This window comes from Octodon degus, unplaced genomic scaffold, assembly GCF_000260255.1.
Source record: "Octodon degus isolate 3935 unplaced genomic scaffold, OctDeg1.0 scaffold00016, whole genome shotgun sequence".
In the NCBI taxonomy this organism is placed as follows: domain Eukaryota; kingdom Metazoa; phylum Chordata; class Mammalia; order Rodentia; family Octodontidae; genus Octodon; species Octodon degus.
Window position 1 is genome coordinate 8,739,246 of NW_004524592.1, and position 24,552 is coordinate 8,763,797.

Consider the following 24,552-nt stretch of genomic DNA (forward strand, 5'->3'; position numbering starts at 1 on the left):
CCTCCATTCTACTCCTTATGTTGGCACTTCCAAAACCTATCACTGCATTAGAGTAAGAAGAAGGAAAGGTTTTGAATTGAACTGAACTGAACGGAACCAAACTGAACTGAACTGAAGTGAATTTGCCCATAACTAAAACTTGGGTCTTATTACTGAGAATGGCTTTTCCAGACCTTTAATAGCAGACAGGCCAGGTGCAGTGACACACACCTGTACTCCCAGCATTCTGGAGGCTGAAGCAGGAAGATCACCATCAGGTCAAGACCTGTCTGGGTACATAGTGAGTTCAAAGCCAGGCTGAACTACATAGTGAGATCTTGTCTCAGAAAGCAAGCAAAAAAATAAAAAAATAAAAAAATAAAAGGTGGACTGTTTTGGCTAATTATACTGTGTTAAATTTTATTTTGGCAGTCACAACTGCTGTTAAGAAAATAAGGGTTGGGAGCACAAGGATGGTGTGCCCCAAACCCCTGGGCATGCCCTGCCCACTGGAAACTGGTAGTGGTGGCACACACTTGTAATTGTAAAGCTGGCGAGGCTGAAATGGGGATCAAAAGTCCAAACTGCTTAGTGAGACCCTGTATCCATACACACATAGAAAATAGAGTTTTACATCCTACTTCTGCTATCTAATATGCTAGTCATTCCATCTACATTTCAATGATTTGTGGGTCTGAAAAATACTAAAAGTATGGACCAAAAAATAACTGTTGAACAATATTGAATACAAAGAGACAAAACCCTATAGCACAACATATGATTCTCTTCCTGCTTACAACAAATTAATATTTATCCTTTCAATATGTTGTATCACTATTAAAACAAGTTACATGTGTTAATACTGGTATTGCTGAGCTCTTGCATCCACCAAACTAGTCTCTCTTGTTTTTCATACAAAAACTCGTAAGTAGAATGGTGATGGTGAGAGGCTGGTCAGAAGACAAAGAGATGTTGATCAAAGGATACAAAGTTCCAAGGTAAATTGGAACTTTTAGATTTACTATACAACATGACTACAGTATAATATTAATATTTAAAACAGATGAGAAAATGTCATCACAAAAAATTCCAGTATTGCTGAGAGTGATGGTACATGCCTGTAATCCTAGCATTTGGGAGGCTGAGGTAGGAGGATCACTATGAGTTCAAGGCTACCCTAGACTACACAGTTACTTCAAGGACAGCCTTAACTACACAGCAAGACCCTATCTCAAAAATAAATAAATAAATAAATAAATCCAAATAGTGTCTCTGGGGTAATGGATAATGTTAATCAGCCTGATTTAATCATTCCACCATATACACAGATAACATTACTTTGTATCCCATAAATATATGTATGTTATCAATTTTTAATTTTTAAAAAGTTCACAAAGACTCCAGAACCTATGATTTTAACAAATAAATATGACTACTGTCTTTAACTCTAATACACCTTAGGTACAAAACTATAATCTTTGTCTACAAAGCTTTTAAGGACTATTACATGCCTTGCTAACATAAAGAAAACTGTAGCTATCGTATTCTCCTGATCTACCAACCTCATATCACCTTAAGATGGAAATGAAGTTGTTTCAAAATGACTTGTTTTAGGTAACAAACCAAATCCCCAATCACCATTAATCCTTTTCCAAATATTGCAATGTAATCTAATTACAAAGTTGTTCTCCAATTTTTTCTTTTAATACCCCATTAAGAAGCCACCTTTCTACAGTGGCCAGGCTCTGCTGGCCCCACCCCTGGGGTGCTCTGACAGGGAGATTGAGACTGGGCATGGTGGCACACACCTGTAATCCCAGTGCTTGGGAGATTGAAAACAGGAGAGTCACTATGAGTCGGATCTATGTAGTTAGACTGTAGACCCTTTAGGTACTGTACTAAAATACATTTTTAAAAAAGAAGCCACCTTTCTAAAAAAAAAAAAAAATGTAATGCATCTATCACTACAGTCAGCTGTTTTCTCCTATTTTATAGGATTATGGGGCCATGAGGCAGTCTAAGCAGCAGTCTAAGCGCCTGCCTGGCCAAGCTTAAGGACCAGGTTTGATCTCCAGCACCACCGGGGCACACATTTAAAAAACAAACTTCAGGGAATGTTAAAATTCTTTGTATTTTCCAGGATTCATAAAGAACAAACTCCAGCTCCATGATCACAGATCTATTATATCCACTCAATAACCTGGTATATACTCTGCTTAACTCTGGCAATAGGCTTATTTAAAATAACCAGGTATTCTCTTATCTCTTCACTATCTTAGACCTACTTTCCTCTCAACTATATTCTTTGCTGCTAAAATTAAGCTTGACAGAGAAGAAGAAAGCTTCCTTCAGTCATCAATATTATATCAACCTCCCTAAATAACTTGCCAAATCTCTCTTTCTTTCTATAGCAACCCTGAATCTGTTCTCAGATATCCTTGGCATTTTCTTCAACCTTCAGTACAATCTGGACTTCTGCTATGCTGTCATTTTTCTTGAAAGTGCTGGCCCCTCTTTCAGACTCATCATCACATGAAGATTGCCGCTCACAACTTGTGTAGACAATCTTTTTAAAGATTTGAAATCAGAGAGGTTCCAGAGAAGTCATGACAGGTTTTAACTGTAGGTGCTTCCCTTTTTGCTTTCCCTGTAAAATGTCATAAAAATGTCATGAATGGAACTTCTTATTCTTTTCTCACTCCAGTCTGAAGTTAGGTTTTCTCAAGTAAAGGTGTGACCATGTTCAGCAGCCCATCCTTCAGCATTATGAATTCTACAATGACAGAGCACTTTCTTTTTTTTCTTTCTTTTTTTTTTTTTTTTGGTGGAACCAGGGATTGAACTCAGACCCTTGTGCTTGCCAGGGAAGCGCTTATTCTACTGAGCCATCTCCCCAGCCCGACAGAGCACTTTCTAGATTTTCAAAATTTCCTTAATGTCCCAAGAAGGAAATCATCAGTGAGGTACATATGCGTTTTACACGTTGCTTTCAGCAACATGGAACTGCCAACAAGTGTGAACAGTGCACAGCCATCCTGTTACACACACTGCCCTGTATCTCCATGTTTACAGTTAAGAGCATCCTAATGCTTTCCATTAGTAATCACAGCCTACAGTAAAGTATCACATGAGTGCCACATCAGCTTCACTGTCCTTTCATGCTTGCCCACAGTCTCCATTATTTTTCCAATTCCTGTTCTGAGAATACTCATTAAGATGTGTATCTTTTCTAAGTTCACTGCTAGACACATCTCCTTTCCCATCCTCTCTAAATTCCTTATTTCTAGATGAGACACACCCTTTCATTTTTCTAACTCAGTGACATTTTATGACATACTGATAACTTATACTAACAATAAAAAGAAATTGGTGGTAAAAATGTTTTCTCAAATTATTTTAATATTAGGTGTTTAAGTTCAAAATCTTGTTTCTGTTATCTTTGGGCTAACATAGCAAAGAATTAGACAAGCATTTCTGATCTAAGTTAAGAGATAATTTATAGAAAGTTTCAAATTCAAACTGTAGGTAAAATCATGGAATAATATGCTTCATCTGTAAAACAATTTTTCAATTATTATGTCACAAGGACTGGGGATGTAGCTGGGTGGTACAACACCTGCCTGGCAAGTGCAAGGCCTTGAGTTCAATTCCTGGCACCAAAAAAAGAAAAATTATTGTGATACAAAATAGGCTCCCTCTTTATTCACTCACTCAATTTGCTTTTTATGTAACACCACATTATGGGCATAATTTAAATTAGTTTCTAAAACATACAACAATGTGAACTTCATCATCCATTTTTTACCAAGGCACTTTGTTCCTTACATGCCACTATCTTAGATTTTAGAAGTGATCTACTCCTTGTTTTTCATTGTTTACCAAACAACTTAAATAAGGCCTTTAATCGGCAAACTAAAGCATCAAATAAAATAACTACATATAATTCATTTTGTATTAGATAAAAAATTTTAAAGTAAATATACTATATTTATAATGGGCCTCTTAAATACTACTAGACTTTTAAATGTGTGATTTCCCCCAATCTAGTTCAAGCAACTGAACAGGCTTAGAGATACGCTATGTTACTGCAAAACAGCACAGGCAAACAGGCTTTAAAATGTTAAATGAAGAAAGAGAAAAAAACTAGAGCAGAACATCCATGTTATAAATGCAAAGAAATGCCACCTTGGAAGTTGCACATTATGGGAACAATAGTCAGATACAGCTCCTTTTAATGACTGTAAGCTTTAAACTGGACATGGTGGTACTGAGGGAGAAAACAAAAAATACAAGGAACCAAATGATTAAGGGACGGGGAGGAGGTGCTGGGAAAACAGAAAGGGCGGATCAAAATCTATACCAATTCCTTTCAGCCACATGGGACAGAGGAAGCCAGAAGGATAGGCTGGCATAAGGTCCTATGCCCAGATCTCCAGCTTGTCTGGATTCCAGATAGTGACTACCTCCTACCTTTTTGGTCAGCAGGGTGAGGGGGCACATGTGGGTACTTGGAGGGCTTCTTGATATGGAAGTTCACGTTGTCCAGCTCCACGTTCAGGCTGATAGAAGCGGCTGAGTCACTGTCCACTGTGGACTGGAAACTGCTGACTGAGGTGCGCTTGCTAGGACTGGCAGAATCTTTTAATGTTGGGGAGGGGAAAGAAATACAGGGAGAGGAGGGGAGTAAAAATGGGTTTTATCAGGATATTGGAGGAAAGGAGAAAAATTGTTTTTTTTTAATATACAAGCCCAATGTGCAATACCAAAATGGATACAGTATTTTCATGTACTTGTGTAAACATATAAATTTTGAACAAGTTAAATATAAAATCAATTTGAAAAATAAATATATTGGAGGTTCTGCAAAGAGAGAAGTCTGACATCATAGTGAAGAGGTGAGAAAGTCGCTGCAATATTATTAGCTCAGAGTTATTTTTAAGCTGCTGCAAACTATATACTACAGTAACATCTGGAAATTTCAGTTGCCTACCAAGTTGGTTTCTTAAGAAAATACTGTATCTAAAACAAGGATTGCTACCAGATGTTTACATATAGTAGGCGCCGTAAGTTTAGGAATCACTTGAATAAACAAGACATTCATTTTATCCTATGTACATACCCGTAAAACCTAAAATGTTAGAAAATCAAACTCACTAGCCAGATTATCATCACCTTCTTCAGCTATCTGTTCTGTGTCACTGTCATCAAACTTAATGTCTTTAAACCAGGATGGCTCCGAGTGACCTTCCACAGAGTTCACCGAGTCACTGTCTGGAGAAGGTGTCTCAGAAAGTTCTGTACTCTGAGAGAAAAGATCAAGAAAAATCCAAGCAATTAATCTCAACAGCAACAACACTGAGGTTATCACACCACACATATATTGTGGCCCAATACTTCTACAAATCTAATGACAGTAAACTTAGAACCAAAGTAAACTTATATAAAAACTAAACTACACAAGAGCATCAAATTTACAATTCTACTCTTAACATAATTTTCATTAACTAGAAGGCTTAGGTAGCATATTATGGATAAAATATTTTCTGTGATATAGATTTTACAGTGTTCCATTTCACTCTTAAGTCCTAAGTGTGAAGATAGCTTTTAATTTAGTCTAACCTGGACCAATTCTAGGACAAACCTTGGAAAATAATTGTATGATAATATTACCTCAAACACATCTCTGAAGTTCTTTGTCTACTACTGAGTTTCCAATTTTAGTTCACAAAAGTGTCCTATATATATTATCTTTAAATATATTTGTAACCACACCAAGAGAAAAAGAAGCATAATCTTTTTAAAAATTCGGGCTTTAAGTAATTTCCATTCCTCTAAAAATCAAAAAAGAGGGCTGGTGAGATGGCTCAGTGGTCTAAAGCACCTACTTAGAACAAGCTTGGCAGAGCACAGGGACCGTGGTTCAATCCCCCAGTACCACATGCCAGCCAGCCCTGCTCCCTGGTGGGCTGAGCTGGCCAAACACACACACATAAATAAATGAATAAAATTAAAAAATAAATAAATAAATAAAATTAAATTAAAAAAATAAAAAAAAAGATAATTTATTTCTTTTCTTTTTAGATATTTATTTCTATAAACAGGACTAGAGTTAAAATCCATTTTGGTAAGTAATATGAAATCTTTTCAATCATTCTGTCATGTATATGTCATGCTTTCTTAATTCTAAAAGCACAGATAGGGCCAGCCAAATAGCTCAGCAGAATAAAGCGCCTAGAAGAAGGCACAGGGGCCAGGGGTTCAATCCCCAGGCCTGCCCTGCTGGCCCTGCCCCCGGGGCACACTGAGACAACAATTGAGACAAGGCATGGTAGCGCGCACCTTTAATTCCAGCTCTTTGGGGGCTGTAAACATGCAGATCACTAAGAGTCCTTTCTAGTAGTGAGACCCTGAACACCCCCTATAGACCCTTCCCTAAAATACAAAAATAAATAAAAGCACAGATAAAGTAAAGCTAAAATCCATTAAAATTAAATGACAAGAAATCATTATATCCCAAGGTTAAACAAAGGTACACCAAAGGAATAAAATGAAAAATATTACTGCTATTTACTAAATCAAAAACATTGTTTAAAAAACAGGAAGAAAGGAACAAGAAGAAGAGTAGGAAGAGGAGAAAAAGCAAAAAAGACAGCAGTAGGGCTAGGCAGTGGTAGAGCACTTGTAGTGTGCACCAGGCCCTCAGTTCCTTCCCCAACAGTGAAAGAAAAGTTTTCGCTTTCCTCAAACAGCAGAAAAATCACCTTACAAAAGATATCTTTCAGCAATTCACCTCCTTTTTATTCCCTGTGGTGAAGGACAATTTAAAAAAAGCTTGCCACGTTCTGAGCAGCAGTAAACACTGAGCACTACCTGCAGTGGTCTGTACAGCGCGTACTCATCCCGGAAGAGCTGGTCGTGGTGACTCACACAGTCCAGCCAGCGCCCGTCCACCATGGCCTGTCCAATTGCTATAGCTTGTGCCCTGAATAAAACCAATTAAAAGTCAGAGTAATTTTACAGGTACAAGATATTTTTTTCTTCAGTGATGATCAGAGTTGTAATTTCAAATGGTTCTTAGATAAATAAAGGATACAATAAGAAAGATATGAAGCAAATTATAAAATTATTCTAGGTACCATAGTGAAGGAAAAAAACCTACTGGCAATACATCCTAACAAAACCTAACTTTAACTGTATCAAGAATTTATTTATTGATTACATAATACATGTACACCATTTTTTTGAGATGGGGGTCTCTGTATGGAGTTCAGGCTGGTCTTGAACTCATGATGATTCTCATGCCTCAACCTCCTGAGTACTAGGATTACAGGAATGCACCACCACACCCAGGTACACTCTGTTGGTAACAGAAGAGTGAAAAAATGCTGAAAACAGTATGGCTCCTTTACTCAAAGAGCTTTTAATCTTGATGAGAAGACAATGCCAAATATTACATATAAAATAATATGTATAGGGCCAGCCAAATAGCTCAGCCGATTATAGCACATGCAAGCAGGTGCAGGGGCCAGGGATTCGATCTCTGGGCCTGATCTGCCAGCCTCACACCCAGGGTGTGCTGAGACAGCAACTGAGAATGGGCATGGTGGTACGCGCCTGTAATCCCAGCTTTTGGGAGGCTGTAAACAGGCAGATCACTACAAGTCCGATACAGTATTGAGATCCTGAACATCCTGTAGACCTTTCCCTAAAAAAAAAAAAAAAAAGAAAGAGTAATAATAATTATATGTATGAAACATATAACAGGGTATAATACGGTTTGTCACAATTTGTAAAGAACTTAAGCTAACATTTTTTTCATCTCCACAATTTATTCACAGGACCAAAATATTTCCCTCACATAAGAACTGAGGTTCATCTCAAAAGTATGGATAATTTGTCAAAATTCTTAAAACTAAAAAGAAATACACCAAAACTGGAACCCCAGGCTTCCCTTTCTAACTTACTTGTTTGGCTGTTTGTTACATCCTATGAAAGAAAAGCAGCTCATTTGAACAAGCCATAGAGACTGGGGATATATTACCTTGAAAGGCAACTACCTTCCCTGCTATTCTCTGTATGTGTTTTAATGGCCCCTTCTCAACACAGGTTGCAGTGTCTGTACTGTGACTAGAAAATAATAGCAGGAGAACCCTCTGACCTTAGACTTGAACTACATTCTTGATTTATCAGAGAGTTTTATATTTTGAGAATTACTTCTGCTTTCAATAAGGTAAATTATAATGCTCATTAAGTAACTTACAAGTTATTTTCTACTAGTTAAAACTCGGAAGGAGGGTTGATAATTAGTTCCCCAAACTATCAAATACACTAACAAAAAAAAAAAAAAAAAAGGCAGCCTAACACAAAGAAATGTTACCTTACATCTTCAAATACATGTCCTATTTAAAAATTAATTTAAAAATTAATAAATAATATCAAAACTTCCTTCTTAGGCTCACAATACCTTGTAGCAATGTGCCCATTGCGAATTAGCCAGTTGACTAATTCCTTTCCCACAATGCAGTTGGGATGGGTTCTCAGCCAGTATCGGTGATCCTGAAACTCCATCCCACTACTGTGATGGCAGATTTTTTTCCACAGGTCTTTTAACTGAACACTGTCCTATAATCATATTAAAAAGCAAGTAATTATTCCTGAGAAAAATGCAATACACCTTTTCATATGCTTTCCTATGATTATTAGAGTCATAAAAGAAATACACGTGTGTGTGTGTGTGTGTGTGTGTGTGTGTGGTACAGGGGATCGAACTCAAGACCCTGTGCTTGCCAGGAAGGCGCTTATTCTACTGAGTTATATCCCCAGCCCCATAAAAGAAATGTTGATTGGGATTTCTTATAGCAGCTAACTTAAGACTACTATGAAACATATATGAAAACAGTCTGAACTTAACGCATCTAATTCCAAACATAACTTTTCCCTTGAGAATTTTCCCAGGTACTATCTTTTCAGTCAGTAATACATATCATAAGTCTCCTAGTTAAGTGCAAAATATATCCGTTAGGGATGGGGCAAATACTGTGAGACAAAAGCCAATTATACAACTCTAAACTGTTTTTAGCAGCTTTTGCTATACCAAATTCTAATCACTCTCACCCTGTATACTCGACTGTCAGAATTTTTCTAAGGAAAAGTCTTAAAACCTTTCAACACTGCTCAATAAGTACAAATTTAAACTTAGGAAGAACTAAGAGAAAGTAGCTGTATATCTATCCTATTTTGTATATACAGATATATATCTTTTTTTTACTACAAAATGGACCTTCATTTATATCCCCCTTTTTTGTTCAGTTTTGTCAGAGATGGGTGTTCCACTGCCATTCACATATTGTAGGTACATGAATTCAGCAAAATAATCCAATACAGCCCAGAGTCCATAATAGTACTGGGTTACTAGCAGAACTGGCAATGTCAGAAGTGTTGACTTGAGTCTTTTATAGCTCAGCATATTAATATGGCTTTACTTTTTATACCTTGTGTTTATACTTTTCTACTGGATGGTTAAGACCAAGACATATATAACAAAAAATGTAACTTCTGTATCTGACAAGGTCAGTCAAGAAAAAAGATTTATACTAGTAGTGTTTAGACAAGATATGATGTCTGCATCTTGTACTCTGAATAACTACTATGAATACAACAACATGTAATATATTAATTATTGTAACTGTCCTACTAACCTGTTTTGAAACTCATTGCTATTTCTCAATAAAATAAAAAATCAAAAAAAATAAACTTATGAATAAGGAATGAGTTCATTACCTGCCATAGAGTAGTCCCAAATAATTTCCCATTGTCACTGCCCACAGCTCCAACTTTCACTCTCTCCCATTTTTTTTTTTTTTTTTTTTTCAGAACCAGGGATTGAACTCAGGCCCTTGTGCTTGCCAGGGAAGCACTTATTCCACTGAGCCATTTCCCCAGCCCAATAATCACACTTTAGCCAAAGAAAAATGCCACATTTATCCTTAATTCTACCTTTCCTCTCACTTTTTAGTAAGATTCACTTTGCTTACTGTCTATCCAAAAGTATTCCATCCTTTGAAGTTAAATTGAAGCCATTTGGTTTTAAAACATTTCCACTGATCTGATTTCTACCTTTTAAATTGTATGTAGAAACCATATACTCGCAAGATTGAATAGAGTATATTATATATAAGTAAAAAAAAAATTGATTCTCTTATTTAACATATTTAATTTAAAAAAATTAAATATCTGAAAAGTTTTCCATATGTATGAGAAACATGTTTTAAAGTTTAAATAATAGCAGGCTGGGCCGAACTAAAAAAATTCTGGTATTACACAGGCAACTGAATTTTGATGTTGCCAGATGAAAGAGGCAAAGAAAACATTAATGCAGTGACTACAAAAGAATACTTGATCAATTTCTCAGATAACCACAGTAAAAAGTTAAGCTAGTTATTTTCCAGCCAGTCTCATTCTGTAGTTTAGACTGGCCTTGAACTCACTGTGTAGCCTAGGCTGGCCTTAAACCTGTAGCAATTCTCCTGCCTCAGCCTCTCCCAAATACAGTGATTACAGTCATGAGCCACTACACAGAGCTTCTCTGCTAAACTGATATGCTGTTTTGTTTGTTTCTTTAAAAAAAACTCAGTGAAATCAACATTCTTTACACTCAAAGCTAGCAACAGGTCAAAGTCACTGGACTGGTACCAGAAGAATTTTGCGTTCATCCTCAGTGGTCTCTGTCCTCACATACATCCGGTTAGCCTGGGGACTGACAGATGTCTCATATGAAGGTACCATAGGAGACCCAGAACGATCCAGTGACAGGTTAGTAATGCTGGCTGATCTAGAAATGAAAATAAACAGTAATCAAGATCATAAATTTTTCATCAATAGAATTACAGTGTAATGTCATACTTAAATGTTTTCTTACCACTATTGAGGGTATTTTTAAAAGCAATTATGATGATTTACTTTATAACTAAGAAAGAATGCACAGAAATGGTAATATATTTGCAATTTTTTGGTGAATCTAAAATTACACTGAGGAGCAATTCACTTTCAAATTCTCCCTTCTTATTCTGAGTAGCTGTCTGTCATCTCTTTTTTCATCTTCAAATAACTTTTCTTGTAGCTTAAAAAACAAAACTACTTGGAAATAAAGTTAATGAAAATAGTTATGGAAAGTACAGAAAGAAAATTATATTGTCCATGTATTAATATTAGTTCAAAGGAAATGAGCACAAACTATTAAAAATACTAAACATGAGATAAACACTAACAAGTAAATGTTGAAATCATCTTCTATAGGGTCAAAAAACTGGCCGAAGGCCAAATCCAGCGTGCCTCCTGTTTCTGCACTTCCCTAGAAGCTAAGAAGCTAAGACTCATTTTATCTTGTAGTCAGTCTGATTATGTAGCATATGAATGAATTCTAATGCAAAGCACTCCGCATCCTCCAAAAAGAATTTAAAACAGCCTCAATTTTTATTATTTTTTTATTTGATCAACAACAAAATATAAGTAGAAATTTGTTTTTATCTCATTATACAGTATAAATATAAATATCCAGGGTGCCACAGAGATAGCTCAATGGTCTAAGCGCCTGCCTAAGCACGCACAAGGACCCGGGTTCTATCCCCATTACCACATGCCATGCTGGCCCCACCCCAGGCATGCTACCAAGACCTGGCACGGTGGTACATGCCTGAAATCCCAGAGCTGTGGAGGCTGAAACAGGATGATCACTGCAAGTCCAAACTGCATAGTGAGACCCTGTATCAAATACATTTTTAAAAATGCATAATTTTGCTTCATCAAAAAAATAACTTGTAGGGGGCTGGTGAGATGGCTCAGTGGTCTAAAGCACCTACTTAGAACAAGCTAAGCTAAGCAAAGCACAGGGACCACAGTTCAATCCCCCAGCACCACATGCCACCCAGCCCCGCCCCCTGGTGGGCTGAGCTGGCCACACACACTAAATAAACAAATAAAAAATTTTAAAATAAATAAATAAATAACTTGTAAATAGAGTATCACAAGAAGTGATGTTTTAATTTTTTTAAAAATATTTTAAAGCCTGGGTGTGTTGGCGCATGCCTGTAATCCCAGAGCTTGGGAGGCTGTAAGCAAGAGGATCACTACAAGTCCCATCTGTGTAGTGAGACATGTAGACCCTGTAGTAAAAAAAAAAAAATATATATATATATATATGTATAGCTAGACATTTAGCATCTATTAAAAATAAAATTTTAGTTTCCACTTAAAAAAGGCAGAAGCATCTGTGCTACACACTATGTAACTCAACCACTAATATACATTTTCTCATTTACTTGTCACACCATTCTGTAGGATAGATGTTAGCTCCATTTTGCCAGATAAATCAAAACTTAACAAATAGTTTGTCTAGGGTAACTCAAGTAATCAATTAAGGGCTGCCATTCAAAACTAACTCTTGGCTGGGGAAATAGCTCAGTAGAATAAGTACCTGCTGGGCAAACACAGGGTCCTGAGTTCAATCCCCAGTACCACAAAAAAAAAAAAAAACCTAAGTTTCAACTGAAAAAATAACATCCTCTTTCTAGTATAATGGTACTACTAATTTAGGAAAGTATTCATAACTTTAGCAGAAAGTCAATAGTTAATGGGGAACACTGAGATAGTCTTTTAGTAAAAATAGTCATTCATTTTCTGACATATTCTTTTAGTAAAGTTCATTATATCCTACTCATTTAATTTATTTATTTATTTTTTTAATGGAACTGGGGAATGAATTCAGGCCCTTACTGAGCTATCTCCCCAGCCCCTTAAACTTCTCTTCCAATGAAGACTTTAATTCTTTCATCCTGCTCCTCTAACATTCTAAACAACCCTGCAAGAATTCTAAAATAGCAATAAAAATAAACTAATTTTGCTGTCAAAAGCTCTGATACAGGTCCAGGCATGGTGGTGCACACCTGTAATCCCAGTGCTGGGAAGACTGAAAACAGAAGGATCTCTATGAGTCCAAGCTGCATAGTGAGACCCTATACCAAATACATAATAAAAACAAAAAGCTCTGATAAATATACTAATGGCAAGAATGCTAATTAAAATTATATTTTGAGCACTGAGGAGTCTGAGACAGGAGAACTGCCATAAGTATGAGGCTACCCTGGGCTACATAGGTGAGCTCAAGGGCAGCATGCACTACACAGCAGGATCCTATCTCAAAAAACAAAACAGAAATATATAGACAGAAATAGCATTCACTAACTAAATTACATCTCTCCTAAAGATGAATCTTAGCATTAATTCAAAACACATGGTGAAACACTGTAAATTATCTGTGTAATGGTGTGTGCATGCCAATAGAAATATTGCTGATTCATCTTATCTTTTACAAAACTGTGACTCCCACCTTTGACGTATTTCACTGCTTTTACAAACTCTCATCTCCACTTGTTCTCCATTCTAGCATGAAATCCAAATAACCTATTATTACCAATGTTATTGTTACCTCATTTTACTTAGCAATACAACTTGTCCCTCCTTGAAAACTCTTCACTTGGCTGGTAAGATAAACACCCTCTATTTCTGTCTCTATTTCTGGTTCCTCTACCCTTGGCCAATTTCTGTACTTGCTCACATTTCCTCTTTTCACATTCTCTTGGTCATCTCTATCCAGGTTCATAGCCTTAAATGCTATTCACATGTTAACATGCAAGTCTGTATCTCCAGCCTGCACCTCTCCCCTACAGTGTGAACTCATATATACACCTATTTAACTTCTCTTAGATATCTAACAGGTATCTCAAGTTCAATGCACCTGAAACCACTGTTACATCCCATCTTCCCCATATTAATACACTGATGCCTCAGTTCACACATATGATTCTTTCTATGACTGTGGTCACAAACCAAGCTGGACAAGATTTGAATCCAATTCAGTGGTTAGGTTCAATACTGATCTTACGGAGAAATTTGACTCAATTTTCATCCAGTTCAATTTGAGACGATAATTATGGAGAGAACTGAGTTTGTGAACTGAGATAGTACTGTACATGGCAATTATATTCTTCCAATTGCTTAAGCCACAACCTGAATCATCTTAGATGCTTTTTCTGTAGTGGCCTACATGCAAATGATTAGCAAATTGTTATCTCTTTAATCAAAATACAAGGAGTGGTTGAAAAATATGGTACTTTATATTTTTAAATTTGTAACAGTAAAATTCACCTGAAAATATAAACCCTGACTTCAAGCACACTTATCATTCTTGCCACTTTCTGAAGAAGCTCCAGAACTTCTCTTTCATGAATATCTTTACTTGAGCTGTCATGGCTGCCTCAATGTCCTGAATCCACTCAAAATACTTACCTTCATGGTCAATTTTTATTTTGGGCAAGAGGCAGAGGTCACACAGTGCTATATCCAGTGAATACACTGGATGAAAACACACTGTGATGTTTTTGCAAGCCTGCCTTTTTCACTAAATGGCACTCATCAGCATTTACTGTTGCTTTTTCTTTTAGCAGCCTTCTTTTAAAATAAGGTGTTACTTTCCAAACATAATTCAGATCATGGCTTCCCCTCAACTCCAAATTCAAAACTCCCCAATAAGGAAAAGCTTTCATAGAGTGTCCACTAATAAGTGTATAAGGAATGGAAGACACCTTTTGGCCAGGTGTGGTGGCATACACCTGTAATCCAAACATTCTGGAAGCTGAGGCAGAGGATCACTTTGAGCTCAAGGCCAGCCTAGGCTACATAGTAAGTACAAGGCCAGCCTGAACTACATAAGACCCTGTTTCAAAAACAAAAACAAAAAAAAAAACATCAAAATAAAAAGTCACCATTCTGAATCCATCATAGTCATCATAGTAATATCTGATTTGAGCAGAACCATAAAATGGGTGGTAGTAAGTAATGAGACTGGTAAGGAAGATGATATTTACGTAGTTTCAGAGTAGCTCCCTCATGTTTCATGTATCACAAAGGGAAATATAGTAACCTTACTTTCCAAGGGAGAAACCCAAGACATAACCTTAGCCAACAGATTAAGTCAACTGACCTGTCCTCCTCACAAACACTAATGTCATGAAAAGTAATTGTTAGCATGAAGTCCAAGAGACATAACAATCAACTGTAATTTACACTGGCCTGGATCACAGACTAGGGGGAAATTAGTACAAAGGCTATTACTAGGACAACTAACCAAAATAGAATACAATCTATTTAGATGATAAAATTTGTCACCAGGCTGGGGACATAGCTCAGTGCCTGCCTGGAAAGCACAAGGTCCTTAGTTCAATTCCAGGTACAAAAATAAAAGAAATTCTACAAAATTTACTGCCATTACAATTCCTTGAATTTATACTTCAATGATATAAGGGAACTTGACTGTTCTGAGAAAACACTGAAATACTAGAGTATTTCCTATTTCTGATCTGACATATAAGAATCTTAAAGTCTTCACTCTGTCCTAATAACAATTAAAAAGCTAAACTGAAAAGTGAGCAACTTTTCTTAGAGCTATCAGACAAATGGAGTCACAGAGCAAACTCTGAACCCAATCAGTAGAGACACAGACTGGATAATATAGAAATTCACAATTTACTGGAGCAGAAACTCACAAATAGAAATAACCCTGGAGAACTGTACTGGAGTACAAAAACCTAAAGTATAATTGGGAAATTCCTAGCGACTCAATGTGAACAAGTGTGAGAGATTTAAAACTCTTAAGAGGACAAAGTATGCAAGGGGATTAGGCATGTTACTCGTGAATTTGACTCTGAGGAGCTCCAGCAGGTCCTCACAACAAACATCAAAGAAAAATACCCTCCAGCTTCCCTGGAGGAAAATAAGAAAAAAAAAAAAAAAAAAGAGAGAATTATGCCAGAGTTCTGTTCTTAACAAGTCCTGCTCTAAGAAAGAAACTATTCTGCCAGGCAGAATAACCAGGTAAAATACCAAAGACTAAACCTCTTGTAGGGGAACATCAAACTCTAGTTCCTCCTAATTTTCCATGTGGCAGAAGAGAAATTCCCAACTCCAGCCTCCTCTATCCATCTTGTTCCTCCTAATTTTCCATGTGGCAGAAGAGAAATTCCCAACTCCAGCCTCCTCTATCCATCTTGTTCCTCCTAAGGGGGAGAAAAAAACCTGAAGTGCCTATGAAGTTCACAGTGCAAGAACTAATCAAGACTAAAACACATTTCCTTTCACCCCACGTATTATTACATATCTGAGGGGCTGCAGGAATTTTTAAAATTGTGATCAATATGCTAAATGTGTTATAGAAAAAGTAAAGAACACGTAAAACACGAGGCAAAACTGGAGCATTCATCAGAGACACGATATTGGAAATGGAAAACCAGTAAGGAGCAACTAGAATCTAACATCAGCGCACTGGATGTAATACAAACCACTTCATATACAAAGCATAATTAAGCTTCACACATGCCCATAATCCCAGCATTTGGGAAGCTGAGGCAGGAGGATCATTCCAAGTTCAAGACCAGCGTGGGCTACAAAGTAAACTCAAGGCCAGCCCAAACTGTATAGTGACATCATGTCTCAAAGACAAAAAAATGTAAAAAAAGAATTATACATTCTTCTCAATTTCAAGAGGAGCATGAACCAATATAGACCACATACTGGGCAGTATTAGTCCATTTGTTGCTGCTCTTCATATATAACAGCAATGAACAGGTAGAATTTTAAATTAAAAAATGTAACAGTTGCATTAGAATCTTCAAAAAATTAAATACTTTGTTATAAATTTAGCAAAATTTATTTAGGGGGAGAATTTTTGTTTTGGCTTTTGATTTTTTTAAGACAGGTTTTCACTGTGTGCTTCAGGCTGGCCTTGAACTCACTATGTAGCCCATGTTGGCCTCAAACTCATGGTGATCCTCTTGCCTTACACAGCTTTCTCATTGCTGGGATTACAAATGTGACCACACCCAGCTCAAACTTAACAAATCTACACAAGATATACATAAGAAAAATATACAAAACTTTACTGAAAAAATCAAAAATGGATATTCCATGTTCATGAACAGGAAGATTCAACACTGCCAAATGTCACATCTTCTTCCAAATCCCTATAAGTTTCAGATACTGACTAAAAGAATCTAAAGATTATAAAGAAATACAAAACACCCAAAATGGGACAATGTTGAGGGGGGGAAAAAGAAGCAAAAAGACTAATACAACTAGACTAATACAACTTCAAGACTTATTATACAGCCAGACTACATAACTATCAAGACAATATGTTGTTTACTAAAAATTGAACTCAAGACCTCATATTTGCCAGGCAGGTGCTATGCTGCTGAGCTATATCCCCTGCCCAGACAATATGGTTTTCATAAAAAGAATAAACAAGTCAATAAGGCAGAAGCCCACAAGTAGACCCAGATAGAGTGAGCTGATCTTTGGCAAAATAGCAAAGGAAATACAAAAGACTGAAAGATATTCTTTTTAGTAAATGATGCTGGACTAGCTAGACACCAACAAAACAAAACATAACATTCTAGACAAAAGGCCTAAAATCGTTCACAAAAATTAACCCAAAATGAATCAAAGACCTAAGTGCTAAATGTAGAAATATAAAACTACCAAAATATGAGCGAAAACTTAGACAACCTTCTTTGTTTTGTTTTGTTTTGTTTTTTGTGGTACTGGTGATTGAACTCAGGACCTTGAGCTTGCCAGGCCAGTGCTTATTCTGAGCTATCTCCCCGGCCCTAGATGACCCTTGATATGATGATTTTTTTTTGAGATGACATCAAGACTCAGTCCATGAAATAAACAAGTGATAATCTGAACTTCATTAAAATTAAATACTTCTGGGCCAAATGTGGTGTCACACACTTGTAATCCCAACACTGGGATGCTGAGGCAGAAGGACTGCTTTCAGTTCAAGGCAACCTGAACTACATAGCAAAAACTCTTGTCTCAAAAAACCAAAAAAACTAAATACTTCTGCCCTGCAAAGGACAATGTCAAGAGAATGAAAAGACACACCATACAATGGAAAAAAATATTTACAAAAAATGTATCAGACAAAAAGCTCCTACCAAAAAAAAAAAAAAAATTTAAAACCTCAAAATTGAAATAAATATGATTATACAATGGACAAAAGACTTTATCAGATACATTACCAAAGATGGCACACAGGGCCAGTCAAATAGCTCAGTGGATTAGGGGTTGGGAGTTTGATCCCCAGGGCCTGCAGTGCCAGTCCCTACCAGGGCACGCTGAGAGGGCAATTGAGACTGGGCATGATGGCACACACCTATAATCCCAGCACTTGGGAGGCTGTAAACAGGAGAATCATTACAAGTCTGATCTAGCAGTGAGACCCTGAACACCCCGTAAACCTTTCTCTAAAATACAGGGGGAAAAAAAAAAAAAAGACAGCATACAGATGCTAAGTGTTAGGTTAGGCCTGTGTTCCTGACACTACTGATGGTACTACAAGGAGGTAGCAAGAACTTTAGGATGAAAAACTTAGTTAGAGGCACATGCCTTTAAACAGTATATTTTGTCCTTTGTCTCATCACAGTTCCAGAAACAATGAAGCCCAGTGACCTCGGACTGAAACCTCTAAAAAAGTAAGCCAAAATAAATCTCTTCTCTGTTTAAATTCTTTATATCAGGTATTTTATCAGAGTGACAGAAAGGTAACTGATTAAGTAAGCACATGAAAAGATACTCTATTTCATGTATAGTAAGAAAATAGCAAATTAAAGCAATGATGAGATACCACTACACACCTGCTACAATGACCAAAATCCAAAACACTGGCAGCAGCAATTCTGGAAAAGATGCAGAGCAAGGCACATCTCTCATTCATGCTGGTATAAATACAAAATGACAGGGCCGGCGAGATAGCTCAGTAGACTAAGTGTCTGCTTAGGCAAGTGCAGGGACTGAGGTTTGATCCCAGCACTACACGCTGTGCCCCCAGGCATTCTAAGCCAGCTACCGAACCAAGCATGGTGGCATATGCCCGTAGTCCCAGCGCTGGAAAGGCTGAAAACAGGAAGATCACTACAAATCCAAGCTGCAGAGTGAAACCCTGTACTAAATACATTTTTTAAAAATTTCAAAATGACAAACTTGGTTGTATGCTAAAAACAAAACATGCTCTTAATGTGATCTAGCCATCATACTCCTTTGTATTTAGTGAAATGAACTGAAAGCTACATCAACAGAAAACTTGCACACAGAAGTCGCGATGGCTTAGATCCAAGTGTTCTTTGAAAGCCTCCAATGTTCAGAGGTGGAGTTTTTGGAAGTAGATTTGACCATGGTGGTATGGATTCCATCAGCAGGTTCATCCACAGAGGAGTTTAAAGCTAAAAGTTATTAGGAGGTGGGGCAAAGCTGGAGGTGGGTCCCTGGGGCAAGATGAAGAGGGTGTGTTCCCTGGCTTTTTTTCTTGTGGCTCTGCCTGCTCTCCACTGTGACATGAACAGCTTTCCTTCCCCATACACTTCCTGCCTGAGAGGCAGCTGACTACACACTAAATCCTGGGGGCCTGGCCCTAGCACAGTTCTTTAAGTGGCTGCTTCCACACTAAATCCTGTAAGAACCATGAACAAAAAAAAAAAAAAAACCCTCCTCCTGTAAGCTGTGGGTGTCAGGTGCCTTAGCAACAAGAAAGTGACTGAGACAGATGTTTATAGCAATCTTACTCGTAATTGCTAAAACTGGGGAACTCTTCCACAAAATGTCCATATGGCTCATTCTCTCACATCCTCTTTGTCTTTATAACAAACTGGAAGACATGTGGTGTTGTAGGTTCTGATATCTGAAACCAGTGGAGAATCCTGAAAAGAGCCCCTGAATGAAAGCGACAGCTGACTAGCACAAAAATCATTCGGAGCTAGGAAATTATACAACAAGAAGCCTACTTTTTCAAAAATATCTGTTTTTCTTATAAAAAGAAATGAAAATAAGACACAGAATACAGTGCTTTTATTTGGCAGTTTACCTATTTCGAGCCGGAGATTTCCCAGCATCCTCTTGAACAGACACAAGTCTTGTTGAAAGGGAGGAATTTGAGGAGTCTGGACGAATCAAACTACAAAGAAAATGGTAAAACACTGAGATCAGTTGGGATAGCAAGCGAGAAATCCTATTTCAATGAAACGTTTTAAAGTTTTAAAATCTTTTGCCTGTAACAACGAGGTTATGGGCCATTTTTGATCTTCCTGTAATTAAGGTGAAACATGCATAACTTTTAATCTTAAGTATACAAAACACCAAAAGAATGATAATAAAAGCTTGTAAGTATCTGAAATGTTGGATGGATGACTACAGAAATTGTTTATTTCTGTTTAAATACATCATTCACTTATTCCTCACTCCCTTAAAAGCTAATAAATTACTCTTCAGGAAAACATTAATTAAAACTTTTAAGTTCTTTGATATAGCCAAATGTGGTATTATACTTTAGAAAATTATTTAGCTGAATAAATAATCAGAAACTAATGAATCTAAGTTTTTAAGTTTTAAAAAGTCTAGGTAACTTCTGTGATAAGAATTCATAGTACCTTCCACTACCAGGCACTGTAGCATATTTAGAGATACAGAAAGCTAAGAGATGCCCTTTTAGAAAGAAAAAAAACTAATTTCATTTGAAACTGTTAATAAAAATCTTATGAGCATCTTCTTTCTCAAAGAAGACATGAGGAATTCTAAATCTCAATGACTTCTATTCTACTCAACAAATACTCTAGGATGAACACATGCCATGCACTGTTCTTGGTGCCAACAACAAAACCCAGAATAAGAAATTCTCTTTTCTCATGAAGCTTAGATTCACCTACTTAACATCATCACTGTTCATAAACATGTGTGATCATTCAGGAAGTGAGCCAAGGAAATAGGAGAAAATAGTGAATTTGCAGAGAACAAATAAAATAAATGTTAACCAAAAATATTCACAAGTCACAACCCTACCCATATTTCTCAAATAGAAGTAAAATTATATTCTAGTAATAGTACCTTTGCCAGCCTAAATCATCCTCTAAGAATATGTTACGACTGGCTTTTCTACTCCCAACAGGTGTTCGGGGTTCACTCGGATCAAGGAGAGACACAGAGCAAGCAGAATCTGAAAGAGCATTCAAGTCTTCCCCAATGGAATTACTGTCAGTGGAATAAGCATAACTTAGTGCTATTTTTCTACAGTATGTACAAGCTCGCAGGTCCCCTAGGAGAAAAAAATAAATAAAAAAGAAAGAACATTAAGTAAAATCAGTGATACATTACTCAACAAAATTATTTTAAATCTTTGGGTTAATAGGTAATATAACAGAAAGGCCTTCAAGGAAAGCCTACTAACAGACATTTTTAAAGGAGTAAAATAGGGGGCCTACCCCTTAGCTCAGCTCTTTAAGTGGCTGCTTCAGGCTCAGGTTGCTGTGGTTCGATTCCCACAACTCAAGCCAGCCAAACCTGCCCTGAAGGCATTTGGAGCAAAAAAAAAAAAACCCTTCTGCTTTAAAAAAATTTAAAAAAATAAAGGAGTAAAATATTATGATTGGTTCAGTTATCTATTTTAAGAATCATCATAATAAATTAATCCAGGCACCCAAATTCAAATGGAAAGTGAAAAAACCTTATGAGCATGTTCCTTCTCATAGAAAACATTAGAAATTCTAAATCTCAATGACTTCTATTGCCTATTCAACAAATACTCTCAGGACGGAAAAGTAAAAGAACGTGTGTTCTCTACATACACCAACTATTCACAGTGAATGTCATATCACATAGTGCAAACATGTACTACCAATAATAAAAATTTGCAAAAAAAACTTAAAAATTTGACCAGCTAGGTACAGTGATCCTAGCACTCTGCTGACTAAAACAGGATCAAGCTCAAATTCAAAGCCAGCCTGGGCTACATAGTGAGTTCAAGGTCAGCTTGAACAATGTAGCTAGATTCTGTCTCAAAAAAGAAAAAAAAAAGTTGACCAAAGAATACTAAACATTCTACTTTCAATAAAGCATATCAACAAAAATGTGATACAATTCATTTTTCCTAGACCTCAAGTAAAGAAGAAAATACCATTAAGGTCTCTATTATAGAGTCCTGAAGAATGGAGTCCTGAAGGGTGCAAAACTTTTTATACAGTATTAAAAGCAATGTAATATTACTACAAGTCCGATCTGTGTAGTGAGACCTTGTAGACCCTGCATTAATTATCTTTAAAAGAAAAAAAAAAAAAAAAAAGGATGTAATATATACAGATAAAAACTAAAGACATTCTTAAGAGTGAGTGAAATGAAATGTTATGGGCAGAACAAACAGGGTTACTTAATACTTCTAAATGTATTTTCAGGGATACAGTCCTACCCAAAGACAAGTTTTCATTTCTATCCTGTTTTTCCCAAACTTTTGTGTATGTGTTCATCTGTGTGCATGCCTTCATGTACTGGGGATTGAACCCAGAGCCCTACCCATTTAGCTCTAACCCTAGCCCACCACAAACACCTCCATACATATCCCAGACACTGAGCACTGGAGCACAGGGAGGTGGGTCACGCTCTGGTGGCCCTTGTGTTCCAAGCCTTCCAAATTCTAAACCACAGCAGCAAGAGGGAAGAACAAGACTGGGAGAGGGCTCAGGGTGCAGTACTCTAAGAAGACTGAGATCAGGCCTGAGACCTCACCAAGATCTGCTGTACAATTTCAAACATTTGGCCACTACAAAAGCAGATCATACAAAGTTACACGCCACATCATGAATTTTCAGTTAATGAATGGCCTGATAATAACTTTCCAGTTAATAATGGGCCTAAAAAAATCCTTATTGCCTAGTTGTAACTAATGTATTGTCATTAGTCACCTGTTCATGATGATGCGATATAAACAACCTATGCTCTACCAGTCCTATAAAATTATACCACACAGGCAGGCAACCCGGGCCCTGCGTGGTACCTCACTGCTTGCTCACTGTGGCAACATGCCACCATACCTGCTTCCTGTCAGGGTGACCAGCAGAGATCAAGAGCCTTTCAGAAAGCCTTTCAGAGAACCTAAGCCATGGAGGCCAAACAGTGGATGGCTCAGCAGAAGCATAGCAAAAACATTACCCACAAAGGAAATGTAGCTAAAACCCTGAAGCCACAAGAAGAAAAATATCCTATAGGAGCATGGCTGTTGGCACTATTTGTTTTTGTTGTCTGTGGCTCAGAAGGCCCAGACATCTGTCTCTGCACCCTCCCACTGGAGGGTAGAAGACCACGCAGGCCTTTGGCAGGTACCTGCTGGAAGCAAACAAAGTACAGAAGAGAAAGGAGGGAGAGACCCTCATTGTGGTTGATCACTTTGAGGAAATCAAACCAGACTGCCTTCTCACAGGACATCTCAGTGCTTCTGTGTTCCCAAGCAGAAAGGACATTCTGCTTTCCTGTTAGCCAGACTGTTAGCCAAACAGGTCATCTGCAGCAGCACGGTCTGCCTGGTTCTCTCCCTGACTTACACTAATGTGCACTTATGACCACGGAGTGACTACTGGTTTTCCATCTACTGATAAAATCTCTACTCTGTCAGAAACTGGTTTTACAAATAAATGTCTTCATTCAAGCTTAAAAAAAAAATTATACCATACACAATTATGTGTAGCATATAATACTTGACAGCGATAATACATGACTGCCTCTGGCTTATGCCTTCACTATCCTACCATTTCCATCATTATTTTAGAGTGTACTCTTTCTCCTTATAAAAAACAATAGTTTACTGTAAAACAGTGTATCATGCTATGTTGGCAACACCCTCACACAGGTCATGTTTACTCCATCTCTTGATTGATGAAGAGGTCATGTTGATAAGCAGAAGAATAAGGCAGCAGAAATGCTTAAGCCCACAACCTGGATCTCTGGGTACACAGCAAGATTCATTCTCAAAAATCCCCACCACGTTAAAAGCATTAACCAATACCATGTAGATTTGTGTAATATACTGTTTGTAGAAGGACAAAAGTGTTTAGTAACGTATATCTCAGAAATACATCAAAGGGGCCAGCCTGATAGCTCAGTGGACTAAAGCACCTGCTTAGGCAGAGCACAGTGGCTGGGGTTCAATCCCCAGCGTGCCGTGCCAGCCCTGCCCAGGAGACACGCTAAAACAGCAATGGAGATTGGGCATGGTGGCACATTCTTGTAATCCCAGCATTTGGGAAGCTGAAAACACGAAATCACTAGTAGTCCAATCTCTGTAGTGAGACCCTGTAGACCCTGTCCTAAATATAGAAAAAAAGAAAAGAAATACCCCATCACTGAGCAGAGTAAGACTAAGCTTTTCTAATAAGTTAGCAATGTAACCTAATTATTTTTACCATTAATATTAAAAATTTAATTGACACTAGAGTTTCTAAAACTTCACTGCACTGTGGTGTTATGGTTTTGTTTCTAGGTGTCCCCCCAAAGCCTCATGTAGTCTTGGGGTGACTTCTGGAGTTTGTAATTGATTACTGTGGGTGTGGTTGCTGCACCTGCCTGGGGCAGGTAATTTGCATTACAATGTAAGGTGGGAAGAGAAGCTAGCTGCTTGAGCTGCGGCTACCCCTCCCCTTGTGCTCT

At 37.3% G+C, this 24,552-nt stretch overlaps 1 protein-coding gene across 1 annotated transcript in view; it reads right to left on the bottom strand.

Annotated features, from left to right (window-relative positions):
• The window catches only part of Pikfyve (phosphoinositide kinase, FYVE-type zinc finger containing), a 122,143-nt gene that overhangs the window by 79,022 nt on the left and 18,569 nt on the right, over positions 1-24,552 (bottom strand). The window contains exons 6-12 of the mRNA XM_004626718.2: positions 20,968-21,175; positions 19,952-20,041; positions 10,672-10,810; positions 8,444-8,601; positions 6,850-6,961; positions 5,134-5,281; positions 4,450-4,617 (exon numbers count right to left, since the gene is read on the bottom strand). Of these exons, the coding sequence (XP_004626775.1) occupies positions 4,450-4,617; positions 5,134-5,281; positions 6,850-6,961; positions 8,444-8,601; positions 10,672-10,810; positions 19,952-20,041; positions 20,968-21,175 (1,023 nt within the window). The remainder of the gene's footprint in view (positions 1-4,449; positions 4,618-5,133; positions 5,282-6,849; positions 6,962-8,443; positions 8,602-10,671; positions 10,811-19,951; positions 20,042-20,967; positions 21,176-24,552) is intronic.